Source organism: Oncorhynchus mykiss, chromosome 26, assembly GCF_013265735.2.
Source record: "Oncorhynchus mykiss isolate Arlee chromosome 26, USDA_OmykA_1.1, whole genome shotgun sequence".
Lineage (NCBI taxonomy): Eukaryota > Metazoa > Chordata > Actinopteri > Salmoniformes > Salmonidae > Oncorhynchus > Oncorhynchus mykiss.
The window spans coordinates 27,510,475-27,538,414 of record NC_048590.1 but is presented as its reverse complement, the minus strand read 5'-3'; the positions used below and the strand labels follow the sequence as shown (position 1 = coordinate 27,538,414).

Here is a 27,940-nt window from a genome sequence, read left to right as displayed (position 1 = left end):
AGTTTCGTTATAACAACACAATCGGTCTGTCCTAAATGATACATAGCTGACAGCTCTTTTAGCTCCTACTCAAGCTGTCAAACGTTCACTACTATACCCTCCTACCCGGACGTAAACGCACGCGTTCCCAGAGCACACTAGCCATCCGCGGCGCGCGCAGGCCAGAAGCAAGGAGGCGAGACAGAAATGGCGGCGACGGCGGGGGAAGCAGCGTGATATGCTGTAGCAATAAAACAACCTTAAAATACAACTGTCAGTCCGTTGTCGAGAAAATGAAAAAGATGTCGAATTAGGCTGTCCTTTGTAATAATTATTACAAAAAACGAACACCTTCCCCGGAGAACGTCCATCTTCTGATTGGAAAAGAGAATCTCACAGGGAGCATGGCTTCTCAGAGTAACGTTAACCAGGTAACGTTACAACTATTCACGCTGCTGATACGCCTAGAATTTCACATTTGACATAAGATTCATGGAAAAATTAGTCTTAAGTAAAATATTGTTAGATTTCTTGATGTGTTTCTTGGCCACAATATAGTGGTAATTTGCGTCATAGAGAAGTGTGATGATAAATGCTTGCTAATGCTGCCCTAAAAAGCCTATTTCCCCATTGAAACACCAGCATGGTACAGGCCCGAGGAGCCTCCATTCAAATTAGCCAACAGTACTCGAAGTAGGGTTAGTTGAAAATCTAAAAATTGGCAAAAATCGTGGTCACGTTTTGGGTTGAGAAAATAACATTCGAAAGACTCGAACAGTTGTAAATTTCCTTTGACAATTTGTAGTTGTTGAAAAATGCTGCGTGTATGTGCATGGCCCACCTGCTCTGGCTGATGCGACAGGCCTGCTTATCACAGTGCAAATTTTAATAACTGGTTGTTAGCTAGCTTAGCATTTAGATACGAGTAATGTTAAAAAGTGCCGACGAGTTATAAGCAAGGAATTCATAAAATTGTATATGGTCAACCGTCAACTTTAATTGATTTGTCTGGCCAGCTAGCTACCTAGCTTCATTTAGCTAGCTGGACAACTAGCCAGAGTTCGTGCGGACGCAGGTGGTGTGGCTAATGACTTAGCTACTAACTACACTGGGCCTGATCAGAGGCGGTTTATGTATATTTCCGAATCTGTACCATTCATAATTCTGCAAACGGTTCGGAGCTTGCGCGTTGTGCACTCCGTTTTTGATGTCCTTTAGAGCACGTAGCTAGTTGTGCTGCTTTCAAGGGAAGCTGACTCATGTGGACAGACCTCCATGATCTGTTTAGCTGTAATGACTTGTCACGGCCTGAAGTCGTAACTACTAGCTAGCTAGGTAGCTAGCTATCTATCCTACATTGAAAGGTAGCTAGCTATATATTCTGCCCGTGTATAACATTAGCTAACTAGCTAGACATGGCTGTATACATCCATGTAGCAAGCTTGCCTGCTGGGGACCAGGCTAGTGAATTTCTAAATCCACCAACCTATGGAACATCCTTTTTAATTCAGAAAATTGTCATCTATCTACATGCTGGAATGTTGAATAAAATACAAGTTGAGCCTACTGTACCGGTTGTCTCCGTGGGCTGGAATGAGACTATAATATATCCACAATAAATTATTATTAAACCAACTTTTCAAAGTGCTGGTAGTAAGATTTGTCACAAGCATGAACACAATGCATAAACATGCACGCGACGCATGTATACTTGCCAAGCTCTGTGCACGTTTTTTACATGGTTTTGTGCATGTCAGGTGATATAAATCTGAACACACTACCAGTACTTATAATAATACTTTCCTGTGGATATATTGTCTAATTCCTGTGGAGAGCCACGCGGATAACCGGTTGAGTGGGTTCAATTTAAATTGTATTCACCATTCTAGCTTGTAGAGGACCGTTTCCTGAATTAAACACAGATGTTCCAGACCTTGGTGGATCTAGTAGGCCGTCATTGTAACTGACTTGCCTAGTTAAATAAAATGTTTTTAAAAAATCTAGAAATTCACCTTACTGCTCCCCGGGCTAGTTAGTAGTGCTGAGCGATTAAAAGAAATGTCGGTTATTTTTCATTGACCGATGACGGTTCAATTATTTTAATTCCAATTTTTGAGCCCTGCGCATTTTCTGTAGAGATAAATTGAATAAAGTCTGAACTGTGTGACGTAGTAGGGAGTTGTAGTTTTCAACAGGCTAATATACTACGTACTTTGGTGCTGAAAACATGATGATTTGAGTACAATGACCATAATCTATTGTGCCAGCCTACTTTTCCGTTCTGTTTGGAGCTCTGAGCAATAATAAAAACGAAATGGAGCTGACACGGAGACTAAGCGAAGAGAGAATGCGCAATCGAGAGGGGTAGAAATACTTTTGAGGTATCTCTACCTGAAAATACATAACCTAAGGTATCGATGGTTGGTATTCAGCATTCAAAAGTATGCCTTATTTTCTTTGAATAACTACTAAAATTGTGATTTGTCAGACAGCATAGGCCACAGATCTATAGAGATTGATGACTTGAAATGAAATGGTCATCAAATATTGTATTAAAGTAATGCGAATACGTTATGGTTGATAAGTAGTAATATACAGTCAGTTCCATTAATTGTTTTTTTATTTTATTTTATTCTGTTAGTGTTCAACCTGCATAATTCATAATTCTTTGGGACATTAAATGCACTATCGAAGATCGTGAGTGTTTTTTAATAAACACCACTCACCTCAAAAAGCACTAATCGCACAGCACTACCATCTAGCTATGTTGTAAATATCATAGCTAGCTAATAGCTTAGCTTCGAGCTATTATTCTACCATAGCTATTACTGTTACAACTTTCCATTGGCTTCTTAGTTTGCAACAAGGGTTCTCAAAGTGGGGTCTTCTAAGATATTAGCTTTAAAGCTGCAACAACACAAACATCTCTGCCACGTGACAAAATGTGTAGATTGCAGGAAATTAGCTTAAACTGCAAAATTCCCATCGATGCCAAGAGATGGGCCTTTAAAATGGTTCTTCCCAGGGCCCGAGACTTGGTTCATCTGACCATGCACTACCAAAGTCATAAAACTCCTTGTAAGCTATTTTTAAAAAAAAATCAAATTCGAGTTGTTCTGATTATGAGGGGTCCCACATTAATTTTGGGGTGGCAGGTAGCCTAGTGGTTAGAGCGTTAGGACAGTTTATTTTTATTTTTTTCACCTGGCCAAGATAAAGCCTAGCAATTCGACACATACAACAACAGTTACACATGGAATAATCAAAACATAGTCAATAATACAGTAGACCAAAAGACAACAAAGTCTATATACAGTGAGTGCAAATGAGGTAAGTTAAGGCAATAAATAGGCCATGGTGGCGAAGTAATTACAATATCGCAATTAAACACTGGAATGGTAGATGTGCAGGAGATGAATGTGCAAGTAGAGATACTGGGGTGCAAGGGAGCAAGATACATTTAAAAAAATACTGTATGGTGATGAGGTAGGTAGATGGGCTGTTTACAGGTGCAGTGATCTGTGAGCTGCTTTGACAGCGGGTGCTTAACCTCTTGCTCCCACCTGAGACGCAGACGTCTCATCTAGACACCTGGAAATGCAAATGCGCTACGCTAAATGTACTCGTTAAAACTCAAACGTTCATTAAAACACACGTGCAGGGTATTGAATTAAAGCTACACTCGTTGTGAATCTAGCCAACAAGTCAGATTTTTAAAATGCTTTTCGGCGAAAGCATGAGAAGCTATTATCTGATAGCATGCAACACCCTAATATACCTGAAGGGGACGTAAACAAAATAATTAGCATAGCCGGCGCTACACAAAACGCAGAAATAAAATATAAAACATTCATTACCTTTGATGATATTCTTTGTTGGCACTCCTATATGTTCCATAAACATCACAATTGGGTCTTTTTCCCGATTAAATCCGTCCATAAGTTGCCTATATTCTTTGACAAAACACTTCAACCTACTTTTGTAACCCAACTTTAGGTATTTGGCCGAGTTACAGTTTTGACTTAAATTGGCTTGAAATACTATGGCAAAGCCTGAAAATGGTTCTCTGGCAATGATCAACAACCAATTTGAATTTTGAAAAGAATAATGGGCAAATGTTGCACAATCCGGGTGTGGAAAGCTTTTACACTTACCCAGAAAGGCTTGCAGATTTAATTGCTGCCGCAGGGGATTCTAACACAGGAGTCTCCCACCCTGTTCCTGGAGAGCTAACTTCCATTACGTTTTTGCTCCAACCCCAGTTGTAACTAACTTGATTAATATTCTCAACCAGCTAATTATTAGAATCGATGTGCTAGATTAGGGTTGGTGTGAGTTTACAGGACGGTAGCTCTCCAGGAACAGAGTTGGGGAACACTGTCTTAACATGCATTGACTCAGGCTGTTGAATCTAATCAATATGTTTTACAAATGTTAGAATTTTTCTTCCACTTTGACAGACTATTTTGTGTAGATCGTTTACAAAAAAATGGCAAATCAATTTGAATCCCATTTTTGTAACAACAAAATGTGGAGAAAGTCCACGGGTGTGAATACCAGCTAACTAGTTAGTACATTTCTTGTTGGCCTATTGGTAATCTGTCATAAGGTCCATGTTTGTCCATCTACTAAGTGTTTTTAATCCTACTCAACCATTTTCAACAATGGTGGTTTATAGCGACGCTTAAGATTAATAGCTAGCTTACTACCTAGCTAGCATGCTTGCTCATCCACAGACATTTAAATCAATACAGAGTTGGCCTAAACTAGATGTCAAATTCCCATTGTGCCATAGGCTCCACCCCACCAGGGCTGGTGAATGTAAGAAGACTATCTAGCTGGCTGGCTTGGGGTTTAAGTTTAGGTGCATGTGTGAAACTGTGTATATCTCACTGAAGGGGTGAAATATTAAACCATTGATCTAAGGGAGGCTGTTTTTGCTCCTGATGTGTCCACTGCCCTACCATTTCATATTCTTAATATAAAGCTCTGGTATCAGGGATTGAATGCACGTAATGGGGACATTCATTTATGATTCACAATAAAATTACATTTTACACTATAGATTGTCTCTGAGCATAGAAGAAAATTGATTGAATGCCCATTGCAGAGAATTGAATGTACCTGCAATGTATGGGTTGTGCACAAGGAGCAGCAGAAGCCACATCTTTGCTTTATGAGTCAGGGATTCTAGATTGAACCAAAGGGTAGAGGAATGGCAGCTGTTGGACACCGTTCCACACCACAGTGGTGGGTTGTCTGGGTGTTGCATACCAAAGTATCATCACAGTATTTTCAGAGTTAATAAATTAATGCTAGGAGTCTTCAGCTGAGTAAATGCTTCCATGTATTGTGGACGTCAAGCATAAAATGGTTCATGGGCCTGTATAGTATATTGTACTGTGCATTTGCCCATATTTTAGTTTTTGACTGTTTCGTCAGTTGGTGAACAGCATGGATCTGGGAATGGTGGATTGTCTTAATGTCACATGACAAATGTGCGTGTTAGGAGTGGGTAGCTGTGGGTAAACCTAGACCCAATTACGGGTTTGTAACTGAAAAGGATGGCAACCTCTTGTCACAGTGACAATCGGATGTGTTCATTTTTTAAAACTTTAACTATGGAAAGTGGTATGGTTAATTTCCAAGCATGATCTGATATGCTGGTGGTGGCCTTCATCTTTTGAATGGTGAGCTCCTGATTCAACATTATGGAAATGGCACATGAGGCTCAGAGTTGCCTGGCTGGTTAGGTATTTTTCTGAACAGCAGGGTGGAGCTGTGTTTAAATGGGAAGGCAAGCCCAGCTCATTTGTCTTACTCTTGAAAGATCCTGCAACACAATGGCCTCAGAGAATCCCATCCGCTGTTGGTAGTGTTTGAATGACATCGCCCTGTATTAAAGTGTCTCTTACGTGAATAAATTATAGTCGTTTTCTCTGTCATGTCTCTGCTCAATGTTTTTTCAGTTCCTGGCCGTCACTCACTGTGTCAGCTCATTTCTTCATAAGAATGTAATACGCAAGCCCCGACATGCATCATTGGTTTATTCGAAATGCGTTTGACCTTATTTGTAGTGTTACATATTCAAGGAATGCCAAGTTTGCTAATAGTGACTTTTTGCATTCCAATTTGTGAGGCCTTGCAGGGCTGGCTGAGTCCCAGTCCAATAGGGAACACTGAGTAGTGATGAGGTAGTCCCAGTTCTTGTAGGTATATGGGGTAGTGGATTGTTATTCTATGCATCAGGTGGGAGTTGGTAATGTCTGGTAACTTGAAGTTCCAGTGAAACAACTTCTTTGACTGGCTCTTATCAGCTTGTCTGCTGTTTGACATATTTTCTCTCAATATTCCCCCACCCCTCTAAGCCATCTGCCCCATCCACTTCCTTAAACCCGTCTTCCACATAAAGCACATTTTAGATGTCATTTTGTTAAACAGAAGCCTCATTGAATGCTCTCTGTAATATATGATTATCCTTCTACTCTATTGACGTAAAGTATACTAACATTAGAAATTTGCATGTGTTCAGTTTCTCTAGTTTATCTCCTTTTATCAGAGACAATGTCACCGTGCTTTATATTTCATATGGATCCCACCTTAGAATGTAAGCCCCACCCCTGCTCCCTGATCTGTAACAACATTCATTAAAAGTGTGTGTGTGCGCACACCATCTCACTGGAGCATGTTGAAGTAATACAGATGGCCATTTTGTGGTAATCCTCAATCCATACCAACAGCGAGGGAAGCTTAGTGTGGTACGTGTGGCACGCCTGTAAAAAGAGGCAAAGGGACATTCTTTCTGTTGTGATTGTATTAGTTGTCCCGAGGCCTTTGGATTATAGCTGGCTGTTTGTCGCTTGTAGTGCCATTTCAGCAATGTTGGGCCCTCATTTGCGAAGAGTTACATATGCTTGAACTGCACTTTCTTTTCTCTGTGTCTCCCTTTTCATGTCCCACAGTGCTGGGAGGATTCTGTGTGGTTAGCGAGCTTGTTTCAACTGTTCTTTACTGATCCATGTCATTGGACACCTTCCCCTCACCATGTACCACCAACACTTGTTTTATTTAGAAATATTTTTTTATTTGTTGCCTAATGAAAGACTTCCAAGGTTGTCTTTTCAGGCTGTAATGTTATGCAGATATGTTTTTGGCCCCTGCTATTCTGTAATGTGCCAAACCAAGAAAAGTCAACCATGCGATTGAAGGACCAGTTCACCCCACTGTGCAGGGCTGTCGGTGTGCAGCAAGTGCAAGAGACCTTCAATTACACAGTGCCACTGGGATTAACTTAACCTGCCTTCCCCATGCTGGCTATAAATATCTTTACATAGCAGTGTATTGCTGTGGCCAGCACGTAGAGTACTATCCCACTGTTAGTGTCTGGTCTGGAGGGGGATTGCCTTGTCAGGTTCATGCCGACATTTTAACGCCTTCCCTAAAGATTCCCATTTAGATGAACACACATTGGCCTTGGTCCAGTTGTGTTTCAAACTGATTGATAATGGCAGAAGGGTGTGGTTGTGTGTGTGATTTGGGGATTCCTATATTTATGAATATTTGAAACATCAGATGTGGGCCATAGTAAATTAACTAAATTGAATTCTTATTACTGCATGGTTCTGCAAACAATAAGAATGACCACCCCACTTCCAGTTATTAATATGGGGAATTTGGTTGTGTGTAGTGTGAAAAGCGTTGCCAGTACTCAACTCAATTTGCTTAATCACATTAGTGTGGAGCCTTGTGTAAAAGGTGCAGCTAGAAGGAGTAATCCCTGGACAGGGCTTGACAGTAACCTTTTTTTTTGTAATTTGTCCAAAAATAGAAAAATGTTACAAGGAACCACTTTACAAAATAAAATGCACTACTGTTTACCATAGAGAAGAGAACCAGACAAATGTTGGCTGCACTCTCCTTATTGATGACGTTGCATATTCAAGCCTGTCTCTAAATAAAACACTGCCCCCTTTAAGGCTCTCCTGGAGGATGTTTGGCCACCTTTTGGTAGCCTATAAATAATTGCAGCATTAAAATGACAACTGTATACTTTTGTATGTCCACGGTTTAAAACACTCTTGGAGAGTTCTGGGACGACAGATCCAAAATTCATAACCACTGCGCATAAAAGTAAAACAATGAGACCGACGAAACTGATCAAACAGTTTTGCTTAATGTTGATACATTTTTATTCCTTCATATTATAAGCTCAATATAATTTTTTTTTAAAAAGACAGTTTATTATGAAATAGTTTCAAAATGCCACCTCCACAACAGGCACTGTCCTACAGCCTCCGGTCTTGTGACCATTTGACCTAAACTAAATGCCCTGAGTATGTCGACAGAATCAATTAAAATGACAACTGTATACTTTTTTTGTATGTCCACGGTTTAAAACACTCTTGGAGAGTTCTGGGACGATAATAAAAAAATATCTACTTGTCAGTTTTGGGCAACTTAAATCTGTTATTCTTGTCCTGCAAGCATTAATATCAAGCCCAGCTGGATGAACCCATGGGATTTGAGGGTCACAAGTCCAGACCAGCATACCAAATAATGATACTTCACTGCCATTAACATTTTCCTGCCCCAGAACATTGTGTGAGCATTTTTTAAGTTGTTACATTGGGGGACATAAGATTGATAAAATAATGCATTGTGGCCAAATGTCAGCCAAGATTTCAAAAGCATTGTTTTGCTCCACTTTTGAAGAAACAAAAAAAAGGGACTACAATAGTTACTTGTAGTTCATTCCCTTAGAATGTGTTACATATTGGCTGAAGACAGTGAGTTGGGTCTCTCCATTTGGCTCAGTTCTCTGGGAAGTGGGCTGCCGGGAGCCATTTTGCCATTCTAATGCTGCATGACTCGTCACTTTTTCATGTTGTCCCTTACTTTTACCCAAACCCGTGACGCAATCTGGGCAGACTGATAGGCAAGCCCTCTCCCAGGAGGCCTAGTTTTACTTCTCTCACGGGTCTGTCACAGCTGTATCAGTTCATCAGTAAGAGGTGTACTCCTTGTCTGTAAAGTTCTCTGTAGACAAATGGAGGGCGAAAGTGGACCTTTTCCAAAGTGTGTTTCTCATGGCGTCTTGGATGTTTTAGCAATATTTCACACTTACGTTTCCTACACATGTTAATATTGAAGATACCATGTAATATATATGGTTATTTAATAAATAATATATTGATTTTAAAAGGTTGCACATGATTATCCTCAGTATGTTGAATCAGATGTTTTATGTAAATATATATTTTCTCTCTGCGCAGTACATCTTTGGGGAGTTCAGCCCTGATGAGATCAATCAGTTCTTCGTGACTCCACGATGTTATGTTGAGGTAAGACAAAGAGTTTTGAATGAGGCTTGAATTAAACATTTTTTCACATACGTTTCCCCCAGCTTATAGTTGTTTTGACACCGTCTAGTCTACGGTTTTAAGTGTTGGTGTGCCGTTTGATCTTAATGTTAACCGGGTCGATCATAAGAATGGCCTTTTGGAAGCTTAATTAACACCCAAACCGCTGAGTTTATAGATTTAGTCCAGTGTGTTTATCTACTCTGTCATTGTGTCTAAAACACAGAGAAGACGATGGTTTATTGCATATGTTCTCAGTTTAGTGAGTGTGAACAATATAAGCCACAAAATAACATGTTATCACCAGTACTGTCATCTGCCCCCCCCTCCAACATGCACATTACACAGATGTGATTCATTGATAAGCAGGATGGCCCAGACTGACAACAGTCGTGGTCTGAGGTTAACACTATGTTTGATTATTTACTTTAACTAGAAGTGTCTTTTTAATTTATAATCTAATCTCTGTTCTTTGACAGCTTCCCCCCTTCAATGACAAAGTCTCCTGCGTCAGTCAGTCTTCAGGTAAGAACGTCTACTGGATTACTCTAAGTTTGTCTTGTAGACCATTCCAATCGTCATCCGCATGAGGCCGGCCAGCGATCTCTGGGTTGACAACACTCTTGCCCCCACATGATGTAATGGTTACGACCAAAGTCAAACATACATACGCCCGTTTGTGCTAGTTGGATCCAGACCTACCTGACTGAACTGCATGTAAGAGAGTGACAGTTTAAGTCTGAATTGACATTGTTTTAAGATGACGTTTAACTTGTAAAAATATATCCAAGCATACCTGTAGGGCAGGGATTTTGGAGCCAACAAGTTACAAAAAGTCTGTCAACTATACCCCTCCCCTGCTCATAACACTTAATTTTTTTACCCTGATTTGTATGAATTATTCAGGAAGTTACTGCACTCCTGCTGTGCCTTACATTACGGAGTCTATGAGACGGCAGGTTTGCGGTGAGTTTTGGGTCCGACACTCTGTGCTTATTACTTGTTGCTGAAGCACTCAATCCCAGGTCTTAAAAACTGGTGGCTTTCTAAACCTTGCCCCTATTTACTCTCACTCTTGCCTGTCCGTACGATCTGTGAGGCTTTGCATGCTTAGATGCCGTTAAATATCTCCTGTCTATTGCATTAAACACATTGGCACCGCAGCAGTGCTTTGAGTTGACTTGTGATTGACTTGTATACCCCCTCCGTCACTTAACTGGATGGATTGAGAACTCTTTTTTTATTGGACTTAAGGGCATAGTAATGGTCTTATATGGAAGCTAACAATTACAATAGGTATTTTGTTTTGCTAGGGTTTGTCACTCAATGCATCATTATGAATCTGGAATTAAATCCCTTTGGTAAAAACACTAACAGAGGACACTCTAATCCACAGAGAAGAGCAAATCTCAAAGGAACTCTAACTATACCTTAATTCCCCCTCAGGGTTTCCGGTGTCTGGTTTGTATGGATGACCAGTCATGTCTTATATAGCCCCGACGTACCATTTTCAGTGTTGGGATGGTCTGAATTTACTAACGTTTTCCTCATGTTCACCTTCAGCTGTTTCTCTCACTGCCTATCATCTTTCAATTTGCAATGTTAGCAACTTGCAAGGTCAATGTTTGATATATTCCATTGAGTTTGTGACCGGTAATGAAGTTGGGAATTGTGTTGTATATTTCATGATGCCGAAATTTGTTTTGGAGTAGTAAGTATGAATAATTGGTCACAACAGTATTTTATTGTGTTGTGTGAATCTTTGTCTTCAGTGCAGAACTGTAGTGCCTAATGTTCCCAAGCTAACTGACATATCCTCCTCTGCAGGTGAAGACTACCAGCACATTGAGTTTGGTGTGGACGAGGTGATGGACTTGGAGCCCGTGGGAGTGAAGGATCCTCTCTTCAAGGTGTCCAGCACTCTGAACCCCCAGGCTCCAGAGTTCATCCTAGGATGCCAGCCGTCTCAGAAGGTCCCTCAGACAGCCGCAGCAGACGTCCCAGACGGAGCACACTACAACTCCCTGGACGGCCCGGACGGACCCGATGGCCCCGACTCGGAACCCTCCGCCATGGACAGCAACCAAAACTGCCAGGACGGGGGCCCGGGCAGCCTGGGCCAGCGGGAGAGGAAGAAAAAGAAAAAGCGCCCGCCAGGATACTACAACTACTTGGAGGGCTCAGGCCCCAATAGCGGTGGCATGGGTGTGGACGGGCCTCCTGGAAAGGGGTTGGTGAATGGACACGCTCTTAGCGGCCCTCACCTCGGGTCGCAGGACACGGTTGGTAAGACGTTGTCAGGGGGTGGACTTTCCACCTCAGCCCCTGTCGCTACGGCAGCAGCGTCGGCTGCTGTGAATCAGAGGACTTGTGATAGCCCTGATGAATCGTCTTTGGACTTCACGAGTGGAGCCGCCTCTTTATCAGATGGTAAAGATGCGGCCTCCTCCTCTTCCTCCTCTTCTCAGAGCAGTGGGGTGGCAGAGGGAGGCAGAACTGCAGAGCAGCAGTCTGAGAACATGGCTCCAGAGAGCACTGAACTGCTGGGCAGCGGCGGGCACAGCCCCTGCCCCACCTCCCCTCCCCCCTCCTCAGTTGCTGTGGCCAGCCCCCCTGCCACCATTGCTACTGCTACTACTGAAGAAGAGGAGGAGACTAAGGACATTGGGGTGGCTAATGGGCTGGCTGAGCCCCATGCTGACATCAGTGCAGACGGACACAAGGGGGCCTCTGAGGCATTGGAGCAGCCCGAGCAGCAGGCCCCAGCTCCCTCAGTGGAACCTGCTTCCTCCCCAGACTCTGAGGCCCAGCCGTCAGTGGCAGAGCAGCCTAAGTCGCCTGCCTCTCCGGCTGCGCCCGCTGCCAACCCCCTCAAATCCTGGGCTAGCCTCTTCCACAACTCCAAGCCTCTGCCTGGAAGCCCTCAGGCCTACGTGGAGGTGAAGAACGTGGTGGAGGTAGTGGCTCCCTCCCTGGCTGCCGTGGAGCAGCATGAGAAGGCTGGGGAGGTGAAGGAGAGCCCTGTCCATGTATCAGAGGATCCCATGGCCCCTAAACTTGCAGGTAGTGTACTCTCACAGATAGCCCCACAGTGTGAGGAAGAAGAGCTCACAGGTTAACCCTTATGTCCTTTGGAGTGTGTTAGGACCGTCCCCGACTAAAAAAAAATATATATATATTTTAGCATTTCTACCGATCTGCGTGCCAGTTCTGGTTTTCATATGCACATTTTCGTTGAAGTTTCATTTAATTTATAACTATCTTTGGATCTCAAAATCATTGTCATGTGGTTCATCAAAAATCTATATGTAAATGATACAAACCTAAAAAGTGGCTATGTAACAATAACCTATAAAGCCAACCAATGAAAACATTGCATTCAGCAGGTAGAACACATTGGCTACGCGTGGCCTGTCTGTAACGAACTTGAAACGTATTAGCTATTAACTTGGGTCCGGCCTGAAGCTCCTTGCAACGTTGTATAAAATATTCTGGGCCCCCAGAGTTTCCCGTGCCAGTGAACTCTGGACATGCAGCTGTAGGCTATTTGCGCAAGGGATAAGAAGTATTCAGGTAGGCCTATTTTATGTTTCCACTGGATCAGAGCATGACATTTATCTAAAGGGAGAGATCTGGAAAGGTTTTTCAAATACATTGAGGAATTATTGAAATTGTCAATGGATGTAGAAACAGACTTTGTTTGCTTGCTGTTTGAGGTGAAGAAAACATTACTTTGAGAAGTTCCACGACTCATTAGTGGTGGTTTGTTAAGACGATCAGAAATACCGTCAGATCCCCAAATGGGCACATTTATATTCCGACATTTGCGCGCAGGCCAGGTAACCTATAGGCCTACTTCTATGCATAATCAGGTGCGCATCCTTTCTCAACATTGACAGGAGCGCTCCAAACAAAAGACAATGACTAAATTGACAACTCAATTTAAATGGAATGAAATAAACCAGAACTTGTTTCTCATAAGTGTAGCATAGGTTGTGCGCTCTGCAAATAACCTGTCCACTCCGACAGTGAGAACGGTAAAACACTGGAATAATAATAATATTGAATGCATTAATCTTTTTTTAAATTTTTGCCTAAACAATTCTCATAATTAAGTTATGAAACAATGAATGTGCACAAATTAGCAGGAGGGTGCACATTCTGGAGAGAGACGTGCATTGTGCCGCCACACTCGCCTTCTTGAGCTGTGCCATCCCCCCCGCAGCCTACGCGATGGATTGGTCTTGGCTTCCGCAATGGATTAGTTCACTGAGATGTCCGCGAACAAGACGGGTGTCTCGTGCAATATATTTGCTACTCTTCGGCTTTAAAAAATCTTGGTCGACCAACAGCCTATCAACCACTCAGATAATTGTGGTCAGCCCTAGAGTGAGTTGACAAAACTATACCCATTGATTATTATAATAGTCATTAATTTGTGCACTTTTCATGTTCTGTATGCATGTGCTGAAGTTCAGCCTACCATCCACTTGGTGTCAACATTGGGGCGTTTAGCTAGACTGATACACATGAGCACCAGGTGGTGCTAACACTCAATGCTTGGTAAGGCCCAGATTACTATGACACATCTCCATGACATGCTTTACCTCACCACCCTATTTTCCCAAATAATTCACCAATGAATGGAGCTGGGGAATGAATAGCAGGCCATGTGAGCCCAGGGAGACTACCATGTAGCCAACTGGCCTTGCTGGCGTCAAAGAGAGTCATTGTATATAGCAGTAATACTAATACATGTTGAAGGCCTCTATTCCAAACTGCATTCATGAGAATACAGGCATAGGGTGGGCTTTAGCTACTGCTTTACCAATAATGTATGAGCAGCACTAATTAAGTCCCATTACCATGACATCAACCTTATGGATTTTTAGATGCAGTAGACTAGAGCAGGATAAATCTCTGACCTCACACACAGAATATAAAATAAAATTGCAAAGCTACATAATGAGTTGATCTTGTATACTGCCTCATTAAAGGGGATATGTAGGATCATATCCTGATTACTAATTTCCCAACAACAGCCTCCAGGTGTTGAGACCACACAGGGTACACTGGTGGTTTTAAACAGCCGGTGACAGGGGGGATTGCCATGTCTGGGTAATATGTGTTTTTTGTCTTGACGGGATTATTGCTTGTCTCACTCAGTGGTATGACCCTGGGCTTCCTCAGGCCTCATGGATGTAGTCCTGTGTCTGGGAGAAATATACAGAGAGGCCTTTTCAGTGGGTTACTTAAGTCTGTCATCCTTTTTGTAAAGTGGGATTTTTCATCTGAGGTATTTATGAGAGAGGGCTTCTGGGCATTCTAATGTGCTTCTGTCTAGATAAACCTGATGGTTTCCTGTGCTCTACGGCTGTAAATAATTAAACCAGGCTCCATGTGGTTGCCTTCACCGTTCAGTGGAAAGGCTTATTTTGTACCCACAATACAGTGCTCAGACAGCGCGCTCCTGTCAGGAAATGAACAGGAAGCTATTATAGGACCCCTTACTGGTGTCACCACTACCACATCTCATTTTGATTTCCAACCCTGTATACGATCGTATCTCATCTGGAGTGTGCCTTTACTGTTTAGGCAAACTATTTCTCTTCTCTCCTGGAATGATCGTTTCACTTTTAGCAAACCTGTTATCTATAAAAACCTTGTTTCTATCATTGAGGTTGTTCATATTATGATATGTAAGTAGGTGGAACTATCAAAAAACTGCTTGCTATTTTTAACCCATTGTTTTCCCATAATGTGATTATGTGGTGGTGTTCTGATATTTTCTATGTTGGAATGTCTGTCCACGTTACCATGGAAGCTGTGTTGCCAGTGACAGTCTCCCTTCCTAGGCGTGGCACAGTATCTCCTTGTTCTGACAAACCAGCCTTGTGTGCCGCTGTCATATGATGCAAAGTTGGAAGAAGGGACACGATCTATATAGCACATGGTGTAAATTGATATTTTTTGCCTGAGATTTACAAACTAGCTTCTATTTTAACTTTTGTTTGATTTTAGTAAGGGATGTGTGTTCAAAATCATGTGTACTTGTTTGAATCCCCAGAACTAATTGAGAATGTGAAGTTGATACACAAACCAGTGTCTTTGCAACCAAGAGGACTGATCAACAGGGGAAACTGGTGCTATATCAATGCTGTATCCTTTTCTTAGTTGCATGTGAAATGCTTGAATCACATCATGTCATAAACAAAATGACATTAAATGTCTGTATTTAGTGTTCCAATGAGGTGATTTTTGCCCTTGACTGCCACCCCCAAGACATTGCAGGCCTTGATTGCTTGCCCCCCCATGTATCACCTGTTGAAGTCCATTCCGCTGTTCAATGACACCCAGAGGCCCTGTACTTCCACACCCATGATGGACAACTTGTAAGTAGCCTCTCTCCCTGGGAGCTGACTGGCTGTTTTTAAAAGTAAAATCTCACAATCAATAAAGGTCTTGTTTGTGTGCAAATAAGCAGCGACAACAAATTCCTGCCTGAACTAAATTGGTTAAACTGTGTTGAGTATTGAGAGAAGGCGTTAATGTGTTCCCGCTGCATTGGGTTGGGTGTGTACTTCCTTTGCTGATTACAACTCCCTGACCTTGTTTCTCCCTCCAGTGTAAGGCTTGTCAATGAGTTCAACAATATGCCTGTGCCATCCAAAGCCAAGCAGCAAGGTAAGCTGTCTGTCAGCATCTTCTAAAAGAGCTAGAGTTTATTGTATTTCCTGTTGATGTTCATTTGATGTGTTCCTTGTTGCTTTTTCCGTAGCTGCTGGTGAAAAGATAATAAAAGACATTCGCCCAGGTGCTCCTTTTGAACCCAACTACATCTACAGACTCCTCACCCTCATCAAGTCGAGTCTCTCGGAGAAGGTAAAGCCATTGGGCATCCAGACCAAGCTTTACCTTCGGCATGTAAAATGAGTAATGTGTACTCTGAGGTTGTACTAGCAATTAGGACTGGGAGATGTATTTTATTCATTTGAATGTTTTAGCGCAGATTATGTCCGCTTGTTGTCATGTTTTATTTTTGGTCTAGTCTCCTTTGCTCCCTCTGTGCTGTGTGCACCTTACCATTTACACACACACTAAGTCCCACTCACAACAAAGATGAGAAATCACTTCTTCCTCTCTGACAAACAGTTTTCAACTTGCCATTTGTGGTTTGGTCCAACAGAATCGGTCATATGGAGACTGAAACACATTGAGACATTATTTTACTGTAATAGAGGAAGTTAACCTTTATAAATAATACCTTTTTTTATGTCTCAACTCTTCAAGTTGTGCACAGAGCAGACACTACTAACAGGAGTATCAATGAACATTGGTTCTGGAAAATGTGTGTTCAGCATTTTAGCAATAAGCATAAAACACAAATATAAGGAATTCTAATTCTGAGAAATAAGGTAGGCTACATTATTTCAACGTCTGAACAAAGTGGACAGGCTAGCATACTTTTCAAACCGTTGGAAACAGACAGAATGGTGTGTTCATAACAATTATACCTTGTTAGCTAGCAAATAGGCCCAAGTTGGCTAAACATGAAATATAAAGATTAACTGGCTACTCGGTAGCACATGGGCTTGAGTGATTGTTTGAGACCTGTGTTAATGTTCTATAATGCCTGCTACAAGTTAGTAATTATTAGTGAATGTGCATTATACATGGTTCTGGTTAAATTTGTTACAAAAAGGTTATTTTCACAGACTGACTTGTAACTTCACAAGCCCTGAATTAGAGCAATTAAACTGAAACACTGTGTATCGCCTGTTTCCTGACACTGGTTTTATGTCAAATTCCACATTCTCATCAGTACACTTGAGTCTATGCACCGGAGACATTCAGTCTGTACCTGTCTGGATGGTACAGTACATGGATAAATGTACAAATATCCATCCGTTGGTGCATGAGACATGCTGACTCATTACTGATTCATAATCATATGAAGTGTAATTAAAAACAGAGCTCTTGAGGTAGGCATTCCTATGCGGTTTAGATTGTATCTCACCTGTGCCATGTGCACACTGATGTCCTGTCCTGATACTCAGTAACAGCTGAGGCAGTGGTGTTGCATTAGAGCGGAGGCTCTCTTGGCACCGTGGTCTCATTAGTGCTGATGGTTGTGCGTTCTCTGTCAGGGTCGACAGGAGGATGCGGAGGAGTACCTGGGTTTCACCCTCAACGGACTGCATGAGGAGATGCTGGCTTTGAAAAAGCTCTTCTCCCCTCAGGAAGAGAGTAAGTAGTGCCATGGTCTAAATCTGATGCATGAGGTCTTACAATTATCTATTTACACGTGCTCTCTGCTTATGAACTTAACTGATCTAGTCCATTTTAATTTCACAATTTCCTTATGTTCTTTGGCCTCACTGCTGAAGCTGGATCTGCTCTATGATTTCCATTGACTGTGGTTCTAAATCAGTTGTCTCTTCTGCTGTCTTGATCAGAAGCCCCCACACCCAACGGCCCAGAGTCCCAGTCAGGGACTGTGGATGACGATGTTGCTGATAAGGAGGAGGGGAGCGAGGACGAATGGGAGCAAGTGGGCCCCCGAAACAAGACCTCCATTACCCGTCAAGCTGACTTTGTCCGCACCCCTATCACTGACATATTCGGAGGGCACATCCGGTAGGGTAACACCGTTGACTTGTGTTGACTTGAGGTGTCAGGAAACTCACGCACAGTTTCTTTACATATGAGGTGTTGCTTATAATGGAAACTTAATGTTGTTCATGACGATATAGTCAAGTCAATGTTTTGGTGGACCCAAAGCCTTTACTACTATTTCCTTGGAAGAAAAGCCTGAGGCTTGGAAAGACACCTGGCTTCTCCCACATGAAGCCAGAGTGATGGTCAGCCACTGAGTGTTTCTTTGCCCTGCCCAGAGCTTATTTTTCTTAAAGCCCAGCAGCAGAACTGTGGCACCAGTGGTGTCCTTGCCCTTCTTTTTATTGGCTGTGGCACAGGTGCTTGGTATGACAGGAGAACAGAGAGTATAGTGCCATCTTTATCTGGGCCCCCTTGGGCTGGTTGCCCTGGCACCACCTCTGGGCCCCCAGCTACAACCTCAGCTGAGGATGCCATCCCAAACAGGCCTGCCACCAGCTGAATCTGGGCTTTCTCTGCTCCAGAAGCACTCTTCAGAATAACAGCCATTGTGGCCCGGCCTGTGGTCGGTGGCCTGGACTGCCAGGCGTGAGACACACACTCTAGCAAAGAAAGAATCACAAAACAACTTTGAAAGTTTTGGACCTGTGAGGGTGTGCCTGGGCCAAATGACATGCTCTCTGAGGTTCTGATCTGGCACACGCCTGGCCTGACTGGGTTGCAGATCACTTCAGAGGATTATTTTTCTCTGAAAAAAGAGAGTAGTTAAAGTAAATGGAACATAAGGGCAGACCTTCAGGAAGGTCTTGGTTGAACTATGCATATCCACTGAGTTCAGCTACATTCACTTTTTCAGCCACTCGAGTCAGGATAATTGGTTTGGCTGAGGGGAATCATTGGAGCAAGGTTGAAATTATTTTCAAAATTTAAAGAGATTAGCATGACCGTTTCGCTCATATGGCTGTCAGAGGGCTATGAATGTTGGAGTTGTTTTTGCCATTTTAACATTTTGGAGAATTTGAGGAAGGAGAGGAGGTGATTCATAAAGGTGTAGTTTGGAGAGACATGTAGAGAGAATCTGTAGTATGACCCATACACTTTCCTTCAAAGCTGTGATGCTGTTTTCTGAGGTCAAGATGTCATTGAGACACTCAAAACCCATTACTGCATGACGCTTTGTGTAATGTCCTTGTGTGCATTGTATTTCATTGTCTGAAGTGGGGTATATTTGACTTTCTGTCCTATGCAGGTCGGTGGTGTACCAGCAGAACTCTAAGGAGTCAGCCACCCTGCAGCCCTTCTTCACCCTGCAGCTGGACATCCAGTCAGAGAAGATCCGCACCGTTCAGGAGGCCCTGGAGACCCTGGTGGCACGGGAGTCAGTTCAGGGCTACACAACTAAAACCAAGCAGGAGGTACGGGTCTTACACACAGTACACCAATGCTACTACTAAACCATTACAAGGCTTGAATGTGTTTGCATATCAGTAATTCTGATTTCATGCTCAATCGCTTGGTTTTTCCCCCACATGCAATTAGTTGAAGTATGTTGATCCAAACTTGAATGCTGCTTTGAAAACCTCCAGTTGATTTCCATTTGTTTTTCTTCTGCAATCCGAAACAAGGATGTGGGCATGTTGGCAGTTAAAAGTAAAAAATGTAGTGTTTAGACAATGAGAATATTAGTTACTGTGGTGTCTCGTTTCTTTTAACTGGAGTATTTGGGATGCTTAGCAGCACACTCCAGTACACAAAGCACTCTCCCCTTGATGGGCCCCTTCTAATGGGCTGAAGTAGTCGGACTCTTAACAGATCGTCTTCCCATTGGCCTTGTTTCTCTTAATAGACTAAGGGCTGTGTTGTGCGTGTGGACTCTAAAGCATTGTTTATGCTTCATGTCCTCTCTGACTGAGCTGCCTGATGAAAACACATTGTTTTAAAGCCACAGTATAAGAAGACACATGTGCCTTGCCTGCTTCTTCTGTATGGAAACAAAACTGGTGAGGGCAACATCTGTTGGACAGCTGTGTTGTTTACCAACCCCATCAGCTTTTATTTTACAAGACAGTTGTTACAGTACCTTGATATCGTTTTAGAAGTAGCTGGTAGTTGGGGTCACCGTCTGGTTCTGACAGTGAAGGTGTAAAACCCCAGTGATTCACAAGTGACTAGATCAAAGCTCACAGCAGGCTCTTGGTGTAGGCCTGTGTGACAGTGTGTGCTGGTTTTGTTCAGAGTCTAATCCCTGGATAAATTGGGAGATCCTGTTCTGGTTTATATTAGCTGTTTGATGTGGCTCCACTGTGTCAAGTGGTCCCCGGGCTCAGTTTGATTATCTCTCCTGTGTTTGCAGATTGAGATCAGCAGGAGAGTGACCCTAGAGGAGCTCCCTCCAGTGCTGGTGCTCCATCTCAAGAGATTTGTGTTTGAGAAGACTGGAGGCTGTCAGAAACTGATCAAGAACATTGATTACCCTGTAGACCTGGAGATCAGCAAAGGTACATGAATCACTGAAAAGCCTCCACAAACCATTGGGTGAAGTCCCCACTTAAAACACATGCCCCAATTATTGAATTAACACTATTGAATGTGTGTGAAGCTCTCTGAACCCTGGGTGAGAAAGGCAATCGTTCATAACACACTTCACAGTCAGCATCTGATCATATTCCTGTAAAGACTAGTCTTTCCACAGTCTGGGTCCTAGTTAGACACACACAGGTTTAGCTCACTTATCTGACATTGCGTATTTAAACGAGGGTGCCGGCAAAGTGCTGGGAAGTCGTCATCAGCGGCAGGGAGAGATGATTTGTGGGTTGACCTCATACCGTTAAATGCCTCCTCATTCAGCGCCAACACCCAACCTCACACAACTTTACACCTCATCAGTCCTGTGCTGGCCAGCCAGCCTGCCTATGTTTACTGCTCTGCCCGGCCTACCCTACAAGCCCTGAACCCACAGCACACGGAGGAAATATTTATAGAGGACCCCCCCCCCCCCCCCAAAATACCATGTCAGGTCAACATGTCATTAATATCTGAGGGAGCCTCTGTTTCCATCTGTCCCATTTAGGAGGTTCATGTGGGGTTTCTGTAAGTAATCCTAACGGCACGTCTACGAAATCCCCACAGACAAGGTCCCAGGAGCTTGAGGATATTAGTACTGTAGATTTACAGAATAAGCATCAGAATGTGAAGAGAATCCCTGGTTCGTTCCAATGTAAACTGGGTCCAGCGTGTTGGGTCTCCTGAGGTGTATAAATTATAAAAAGTAGGCTTTATTTTGGTTTGGCATGAGTGGCAGCCTGCCAGCATTCTGCGTACGATTTACCAAACGCTACGCTGGTGTATTTTTATAGCCACCTTTATTTAGACAGGCTGGCTTTCATGGCACACAGACCCAAATAACTATAATTGATGGCGCTCTGAGGGAGTATCTTATACATTTTGTTTCTCTCTGTGATGTGGCTGTACTTTATTAATTTGTCTCTCCTTAGATCTCCTCTCTTCAGGGGTGCGGAGTAAAATATTCAAAGGCCAAAGAACCTACAGGCTCTTTGCAGGTATGTACTATATATACTGATTTATGATCAACTACAGACCTCTCCTTCTACACCCACAGTGTCACAAAAATGGTCATAATCATTCAATTATATGCAGTAATAGGGCATTGGCCCTATGCTACAGGCAACAACATATATAGTCAAGCATAAGATGTATTCAAACATTAAGTTCAATAGTTCATAGTATTCTCTTTCGATGTGTTCAGACTCGCACTGAGGTTTCCTTTCATACTCGGTTTACTCCACATGCTATCTCAGTGACTGATAATATTGATCCTTTTGAGTTGAGCTACCTTGGAAGTCTTGCTTCGGCAACTGTGTTTTTGATAAGAAGCAGATTGAACTTCTCGGAGTCATGACTTTGCTCTTGGAAAAATGTTATGTTTTGGACAAAACTCAATTGACCCTTCACTAAGCCACACCCAATAATTTTCAGCAATCAATGGAAAGCAATAGTTGTGAAGTCCCACTCCTCAGACAAGCTTAAATCTCATGAATGGCAATGAGGGCTATAGCAAAAACTTGAGTTTTCATTATTTAAAAATAATAATACTAATTAAATGGCTAAATAATAGAATACTACTACTTGGTACTGTGATTCCTGAAATATTTTACCTTTATTTAACTAGGCAAGTCAGTTAAGAACAAATTCTTATTTTCAATGACGGCCTAGGAACAGTGGGTTAACTGCCTGTTCAGGGGCAGAACGACAGATTTGTACCTTGTCAGCTCGGGGATTTGAACTTGCAACCTTCCAGTTACTAGTCCAACGCTCTAACCACTAGGCTACCCTGCCACCCCGATTTATCAAATCTGAAATGATACTTTTGTTACATTGTTTGCTAGCACAGCTGGTTAGGTAGTTCTGTCTCATTGACCATTAAACATTGCTAATGCTAGCTAGCTAGCTAGCCACTTAATGTATGTTAGTTAGATAAGTTAGCAATGTTATGAATCTGCTGTCGACATCAGGATAAGATTTGAAATAACTATTTAGCTCCAAAAGGGTTATAGCTTTGACTGCATGCTGACAGTGAATTCAGAGCCATTTAGTTACACTATAAACATAATTTGACCAGGTTCCTGTGAAGAAATTGTAATGACAGTCCACCACAACATAGCCTACCCAAGTTTCCTGACTAGCAAGGTGTAGTCTGTTTTTTTTTAACAGTAACCAAGGGATGCGGGGCTTAGCGAAGGGTCAATTTCAGGAAAGGTTGACTCAAACCATGTTTAGAAACTTTTAGTGGGAGCAAAATGCTGTTTCTGCAAATTTCTCTATGCCCTACCAAATTCCAGAGTGTTAACATACCTGTTTAATGTACTGGACAGTATTATGATTTGTCTATGGAGAAAGGTGCAGGTGAAGTGTTTCTAGACTAGAGCATTACCCAAGACTTTACCACAGCCCTATAACCTCTTCCCTGGCAGGACCAAAGGGAATAAATGTGGGCCTTCATTAGGGAGCTCTGCCTGCTCAATGAAAACATATCCACTGTGCTGCTGTCTGGTGTAGGTGTGAGTGGCCAGTGTTCAGTTAACTGTTATTTCCAGCAGCTCATTCAGCATGTAGTTCTCCTGCCCCCTCCTCCTCTCTCTTCACGCCTCACTGACCAGTTTAAACAGAGACAACCTCCACTGTGGATATGGGGGTCCTTTTAATCTCCCTGTAGTTTGGAGGTAAATTGTCTTCAGCCGTTTATTTTCCTTTCAGAGCAGAAAAAGGCTTTCCTTACTTGTCAAAAATATGTTAGTAGAGTAACCCCTAGCAACTGTTGCTATAGCGGTGCAGTTAATCTTTTACTGTAAGATCCTGGAGGTAAAAGTTTTGCCTAGTCTCTGACCATCTGGCCCATGGGACAGAGAAAGTCTTGATGAAAAGGTCTCATGCTACACAGTGTTAAATATGATAACATAACAGTATAGTAAATATGTAATATAAGCGCCTTTGGAAACTTCATTCATGCCATTTTAAAATTCTGCCGCCAGTGAAAAGGTGAACCTATGCAATCAAGCACTTAGGGGGAAAGTTGTCTCAACTACACACGGGTATTTCTTGTTTCCCTCCAGTTAAACCAACCATTCAGTTGTGGTTGCACATATCTGTTGTCAGATGAGGGGGTAATGATGTTACTCCTTGCCTATAGTAGCTTATGGTTTCAGTACAAAGAATGAGTTACCGCCTGAATCTAGTTCTGTGTCCAAATCAAACAGATCTAACAAGATTGCCATGTTTACTCAACTTAATGAGTTATTTCTGCCTGGTAATAACTGTCACTGTGGCTTAAATCCAAAGCCCACTTTTAAACGTGGTCTTCATGGTATCGTAGTGTTTCACTTTAAGGGCGTTAAGTCCATTTGGAACACGTGTTGCCAGCCTGTAAATACGGGCACAGAATGGACAATGTTATTTTCTTTCCACATTCTCCTGCTGTAGTTACTTAGGTTTTTACATTTGGTCATGATTAGATATGTGAAAGAATTATAATAGAAGTTTGCTTACAACATGATATGTAATGCCTACATCAATAACACACTGAAATGGTGGCCTCTCTGTAAGGCTAGCAACCCTGGTCTACATGCCTAGGGTGCTCCAGAAAGTTTCTGATATCAGTAGTTAGTTACTGGCTCTGACCTTGTGTAGCCAGAACCAGATACCAGAATGACTTTTTCATTTGGACATTTTAGTCATTTAGCAGACGCTCTTATCCAGTTAGTGCATACCTCTTAAGATAACTTGGTGAGACAAACATGTAAGTGCATTTTTCCTCGTTTCAGTTTGATTTCCGCCTCTGAAAAGCTTCCATTTTGTGTGTCCCTGTCGCAGTTGTCTATCACCATGGGAACAGCGCTACAGGCGGCCATTACACCACGGATGTCTTCCACATCGGTCTGAACGGCTGGCTGCGCATTGACGACCAGTCAGTGAAGGTCATCAACCAGTACCAGGTGATGAAGCAGACTGCTGAGCGCACTGCCTACCTGCTGTACTACCGTCGCGTCGACCTGCTGTAGACACCACACACACACGTTCATGCACACTCAGAGGAACACTCGATTTACACACATTCAACTACACATACACTCCCACTACAGACATACACACTCAAGTGCACATACACATGCATACATACAAACTAATGAACAGGAACACTGCCCAACTTCTTGCAAGATTTTCTTCCTCCCCCTCGTCCCTGCTTTTCCAGAGAGCCAGCGTTTCCAACAATGCCTTTTTTCCTTTTATCTTTTTTTGAAAGAATTAGAGGGAAAAAGGACACGTTGTAAAATATTTTCCCTGTGATGGCTTCCTCTTCTCTGTGCGCCACTGCTGTTTTTTTAATGCTGAGAGGAGAGACTGTTGAATGGACTGAGGGGAGGGGACCTTGAGACTCGCCTCTGAACCTACAGCCTCGTTCAGACTAGGAACCGGGGGTACTTTACCCACAGGACGAACTATCGATCTACAACACCAGGCTGCAGATGTCCGGTTGGGCTGCTGGAGTGAAGTCATCTTCTTTTTTTGTTAATCTACTCATTTTTTTTCATTCTTTCTTTTGTTGTTGTTGAAAATGGCATAAAATAATCAGTGTTTTGCCTTTTAGCAAGGGGAGTTGTCCTAATGAATTTGCAGCAGTTTAAACACCTGTTGAAATTTTGTCAGAGTGCATCGAAAAAGGCCCAGCACCAGCAAACAGCAAAACATTATCGAATGAGTCTCTTTAACTCCAGAGGCAAGATGCTCTTCATGGCCACCATCTCTTCTTACTTCTCCACCTTCCTCACTTTCCTGATGCTTTTAAATCTAGGTAAAACTTGAGCCATCAAAAAAAATAGAAACAATTACAGGAGAATAGGTGCTGCTACAGTGTGCTGAAACTAAACAGCTTTGTTTGAAAGAACCTTGTGTTTTCTGGGTGTAGAATTAGAAAGAATATCTAAAAACAATTTTAATGCGCTTTAGGATTTAAATGATGATTAAAAAAAAGAAGCTACTGTGCACGTATAATATATCTGATCAATAACCAGATGTGGATGTGCTAATGCACACTTGCAGATATTTTAAGATTTAAAACTGTAAAAAAAAAAAAAAAAAAAAGACATCTGAATCAAGTTGAGTGTCACCTTGTTTGGCTCCCTGAGTGGCTGTTAGTTCTAAGGATTTCTGAGTACTCTGGAGAGATACCAGTGAAGACTGAGATTCCACCACAAGCACCAGCCCTTGTTCATTTTTTTCCCTATCCTTTCCCCCCTCCATCCTTCATTTATCATTTTTTCCTTGTTCTGGTCTAAAGGTTCCATCTATGTATAGGCGGTCTGTCGTTGTAGAGTTACAACAGCCACATGACCCCTTACCCCCCAACTCACCAGAAAAAGGGGGCTGCCTTAGGTTCGCAGTGCAAAGCTTTCTAATCCAAATCTCCACTCAATGTACGAGTCCAACCCAGTGAGTGTGACAACTGTAAGTCAAATGTCTGTAAAGTTTATGGGAATGTACCTGACCTTTGCATTTCCTCTCTTGTGGCTGAGTGCAGTTCCTTTCCAGTGAGAGAGACTGTCCATGTTGAGGGGAAGTGGATCACATCTGCTGCTTGGCTCTAGAAATGAAATCCCCCACAACAAATGCCCACAAAAGGAAATCATGTTTGTTTTTGTTTGAGACCTTGCTTTTGCATCATCATTATTATTCATTGATTGTGTTTTGAGTTTCGCTTAAATGTTATTTTTCATTTGTTCAATAATACCATGACCGTTTCCCCAGAATTATACTATATGTCATCTAAATTGATATTTGAGCAAAATTTCCCAAGGTAAAGCACAACAATGAATAAATTGGACAAGGTCTTTGCTTGATAATATATATAATTTTTCCTTTTAAGTTTGATCCATAGTTTAATCTTAAGGGACATTTCAACCAAACCAATGTCAGAATCTGTCAGTATTTAATCCTTTACAAAAAGAACATAACTGGTACATTACTTTGCTGAAGACATGGTGCATTGTGGTTTACCCTTGTATACTCTATGTCCTTAATGGGCAAAGCAGACCATTTTCTAAAGATCTTTCACATACTGTATACACTTTCTCACATACACTACGTGCGCACACACATTTGGCCATTAGATAAAGTGAGGTACACAACTGGGAATGGGTCTTTTGGTAAGGCGGCTCTCACACTTTCCCATTTCTGACCACTGGAAGGTTGGGGCAGTGTGAAATCATTTTCCCCACATTGGAATAGCAGAGCATGCATTTTAGATCCAACAGGAAGAGCTTATTTTTATCCCATTTCTCACTTTGTAGTTCTCTCACTGATGGTAGCAGAGACTTATTCAATATACCTGTATCCCCTTTTATTTGAAGTGACTGGAAACTGAGTAATGGAAATAGTTATCTTACCATGTGCAATTTCTGTGTTGCACACTTTATTGAGTTTGGAGCAGTGTCATTTAAATTGGCCACACAATTCCCTTCCCATGAATTAGCGTTGAATATTTTGTCCTGAAAAATGTGTATTATGTTAGTGACTGCAATTTTGTAGTCTAAACCGTGCAGAATTTGGTTCCCACAAGTCATTTGCTTATTACTTATGGGTATGTAAAGCTAATTTTTTTTAAATCTCCAAGTGAAACCAAAGGTTACTTCACATTGACCCTGTTGGCTTTCATAATTGCGCTAATGCTTCTGTCTAATTTTGGTTTCACCTCTGCGTCAGGTTCTGTTGCCACAGCTCATGATTCATTCAATCGGCATGCCTCGGTCATTCCATATGAGGAAATTGAGCTGATATGTTCAGATCATTATAAAACTCCTTATAAGTGTTAGTTCAATTGTGCTGATGGCTATGTGGTCATATCTGATACTCATTGTGACAATGTTGGTTTGATTTGTTTTTCTTTCCCCCCTGAAGAATGTTTTGAAGAAGATGGTTTGAAACAGACACTAAAGCTTTCAGAAAGCTTTCTGTTGTACACATTTTATCCCTGAGTCTTTTTTTATGATTATGGTCAGGATATGTGCTGGCGAATCGCTTCAATGATGTCGTTCTGTTTAGTTTGTGCTTCCTAACACGGTTGTCTGCTGAGGGCTTGTGTTGGGATATCAAGCTGAAAACAAACTATATGCTGTCTTTTAATCTCAATCCTCCAGCATTCTACTATTTTTGTTTATTGTTCAAATAAAAGATTGTGGAAAACCGAAGCCGTTTGTTAATGGTGTAGTCAGACTGCTTAGCTTTCTTCTAACATCTGTAGTCTACACACCTTCAACTGCCCTAGTACAGACAATGTCACAATAACAGCCTGGTCTCATAGACTGGACATAACATATCAAATCAAATCAAATTTTATTTGTCACATACACATGGTTAGCAGATGTTAGTGCGAGTGTAGCGAAATGCTTGTGCTTCTAGTTCCGACAATGCAGTAA

At 42.1% G+C, this 27,940-nt stretch overlaps 1 protein-coding gene across 2 annotated transcripts; it reads left to right on the top strand.

Moving 5' to 3' along the window:
• The first annotated feature begins 93 nt into the window (after positions 1-93).
• On the top strand, positions 94-27,707 carry LOC110506522 (ubiquitin carboxyl-terminal hydrolase 10). 2 transcript variants are annotated; one of them, XM_021586191.2, is made up of 15 exons: positions 152-410; positions 9,252-9,320; positions 9,818-9,863; positions 10,245-10,304; positions 11,166-12,401; positions 15,406-15,497; positions 15,621-15,730; positions 15,964-16,022; positions 16,117-16,220; positions 17,486-17,585; positions 17,795-17,975; positions 19,204-19,369; positions 20,308-20,452; positions 21,449-21,514; positions 24,342-27,707. In XM_021586191.2, exons 1-15 carry the CDS (start codon positions 384-386, stop codon positions 24,527-24,529), a joined length of 2,649 nt encoding a protein of 882 aa, XP_021441866.2. In that variant the 5' UTR covers positions 152-383; the 3' UTR covers positions 24,530-27,707. The 2 variants fall into 2 exon arrangements, with proteins under 2 accessions (XP_021441867.2, XP_021441866.2); XM_021586192.2 differs by lacking the exon at positions 10,245-10,304 and having other exon boundaries at positions 94-410; positions 24,342-24,529.
• The last annotated feature ends 233 nt before the right edge of the window (positions 27,708-27,940 follow it).

Coding starts and splice junctions, on each gene's coding strand:
- LOC110506522 (XM_021586191.2), top strand. CDS start 384: ATGGCTTCTCAGAGTAACGTTAACCAG. Junction 411..9,251: donor CTCAGAGTAACGTTAACCAG/GTAACGTTACAA, acceptor CTCTCTGCGCAG/TACATCTTTGGGGAGTTCAG. Junction 12,402..15,405: donor CATGGCCCCTAAACTTGCAG/GTAGTGTACTCT, acceptor TTGAATCCCCAG/AACTAATTGAGAATGTGAAG.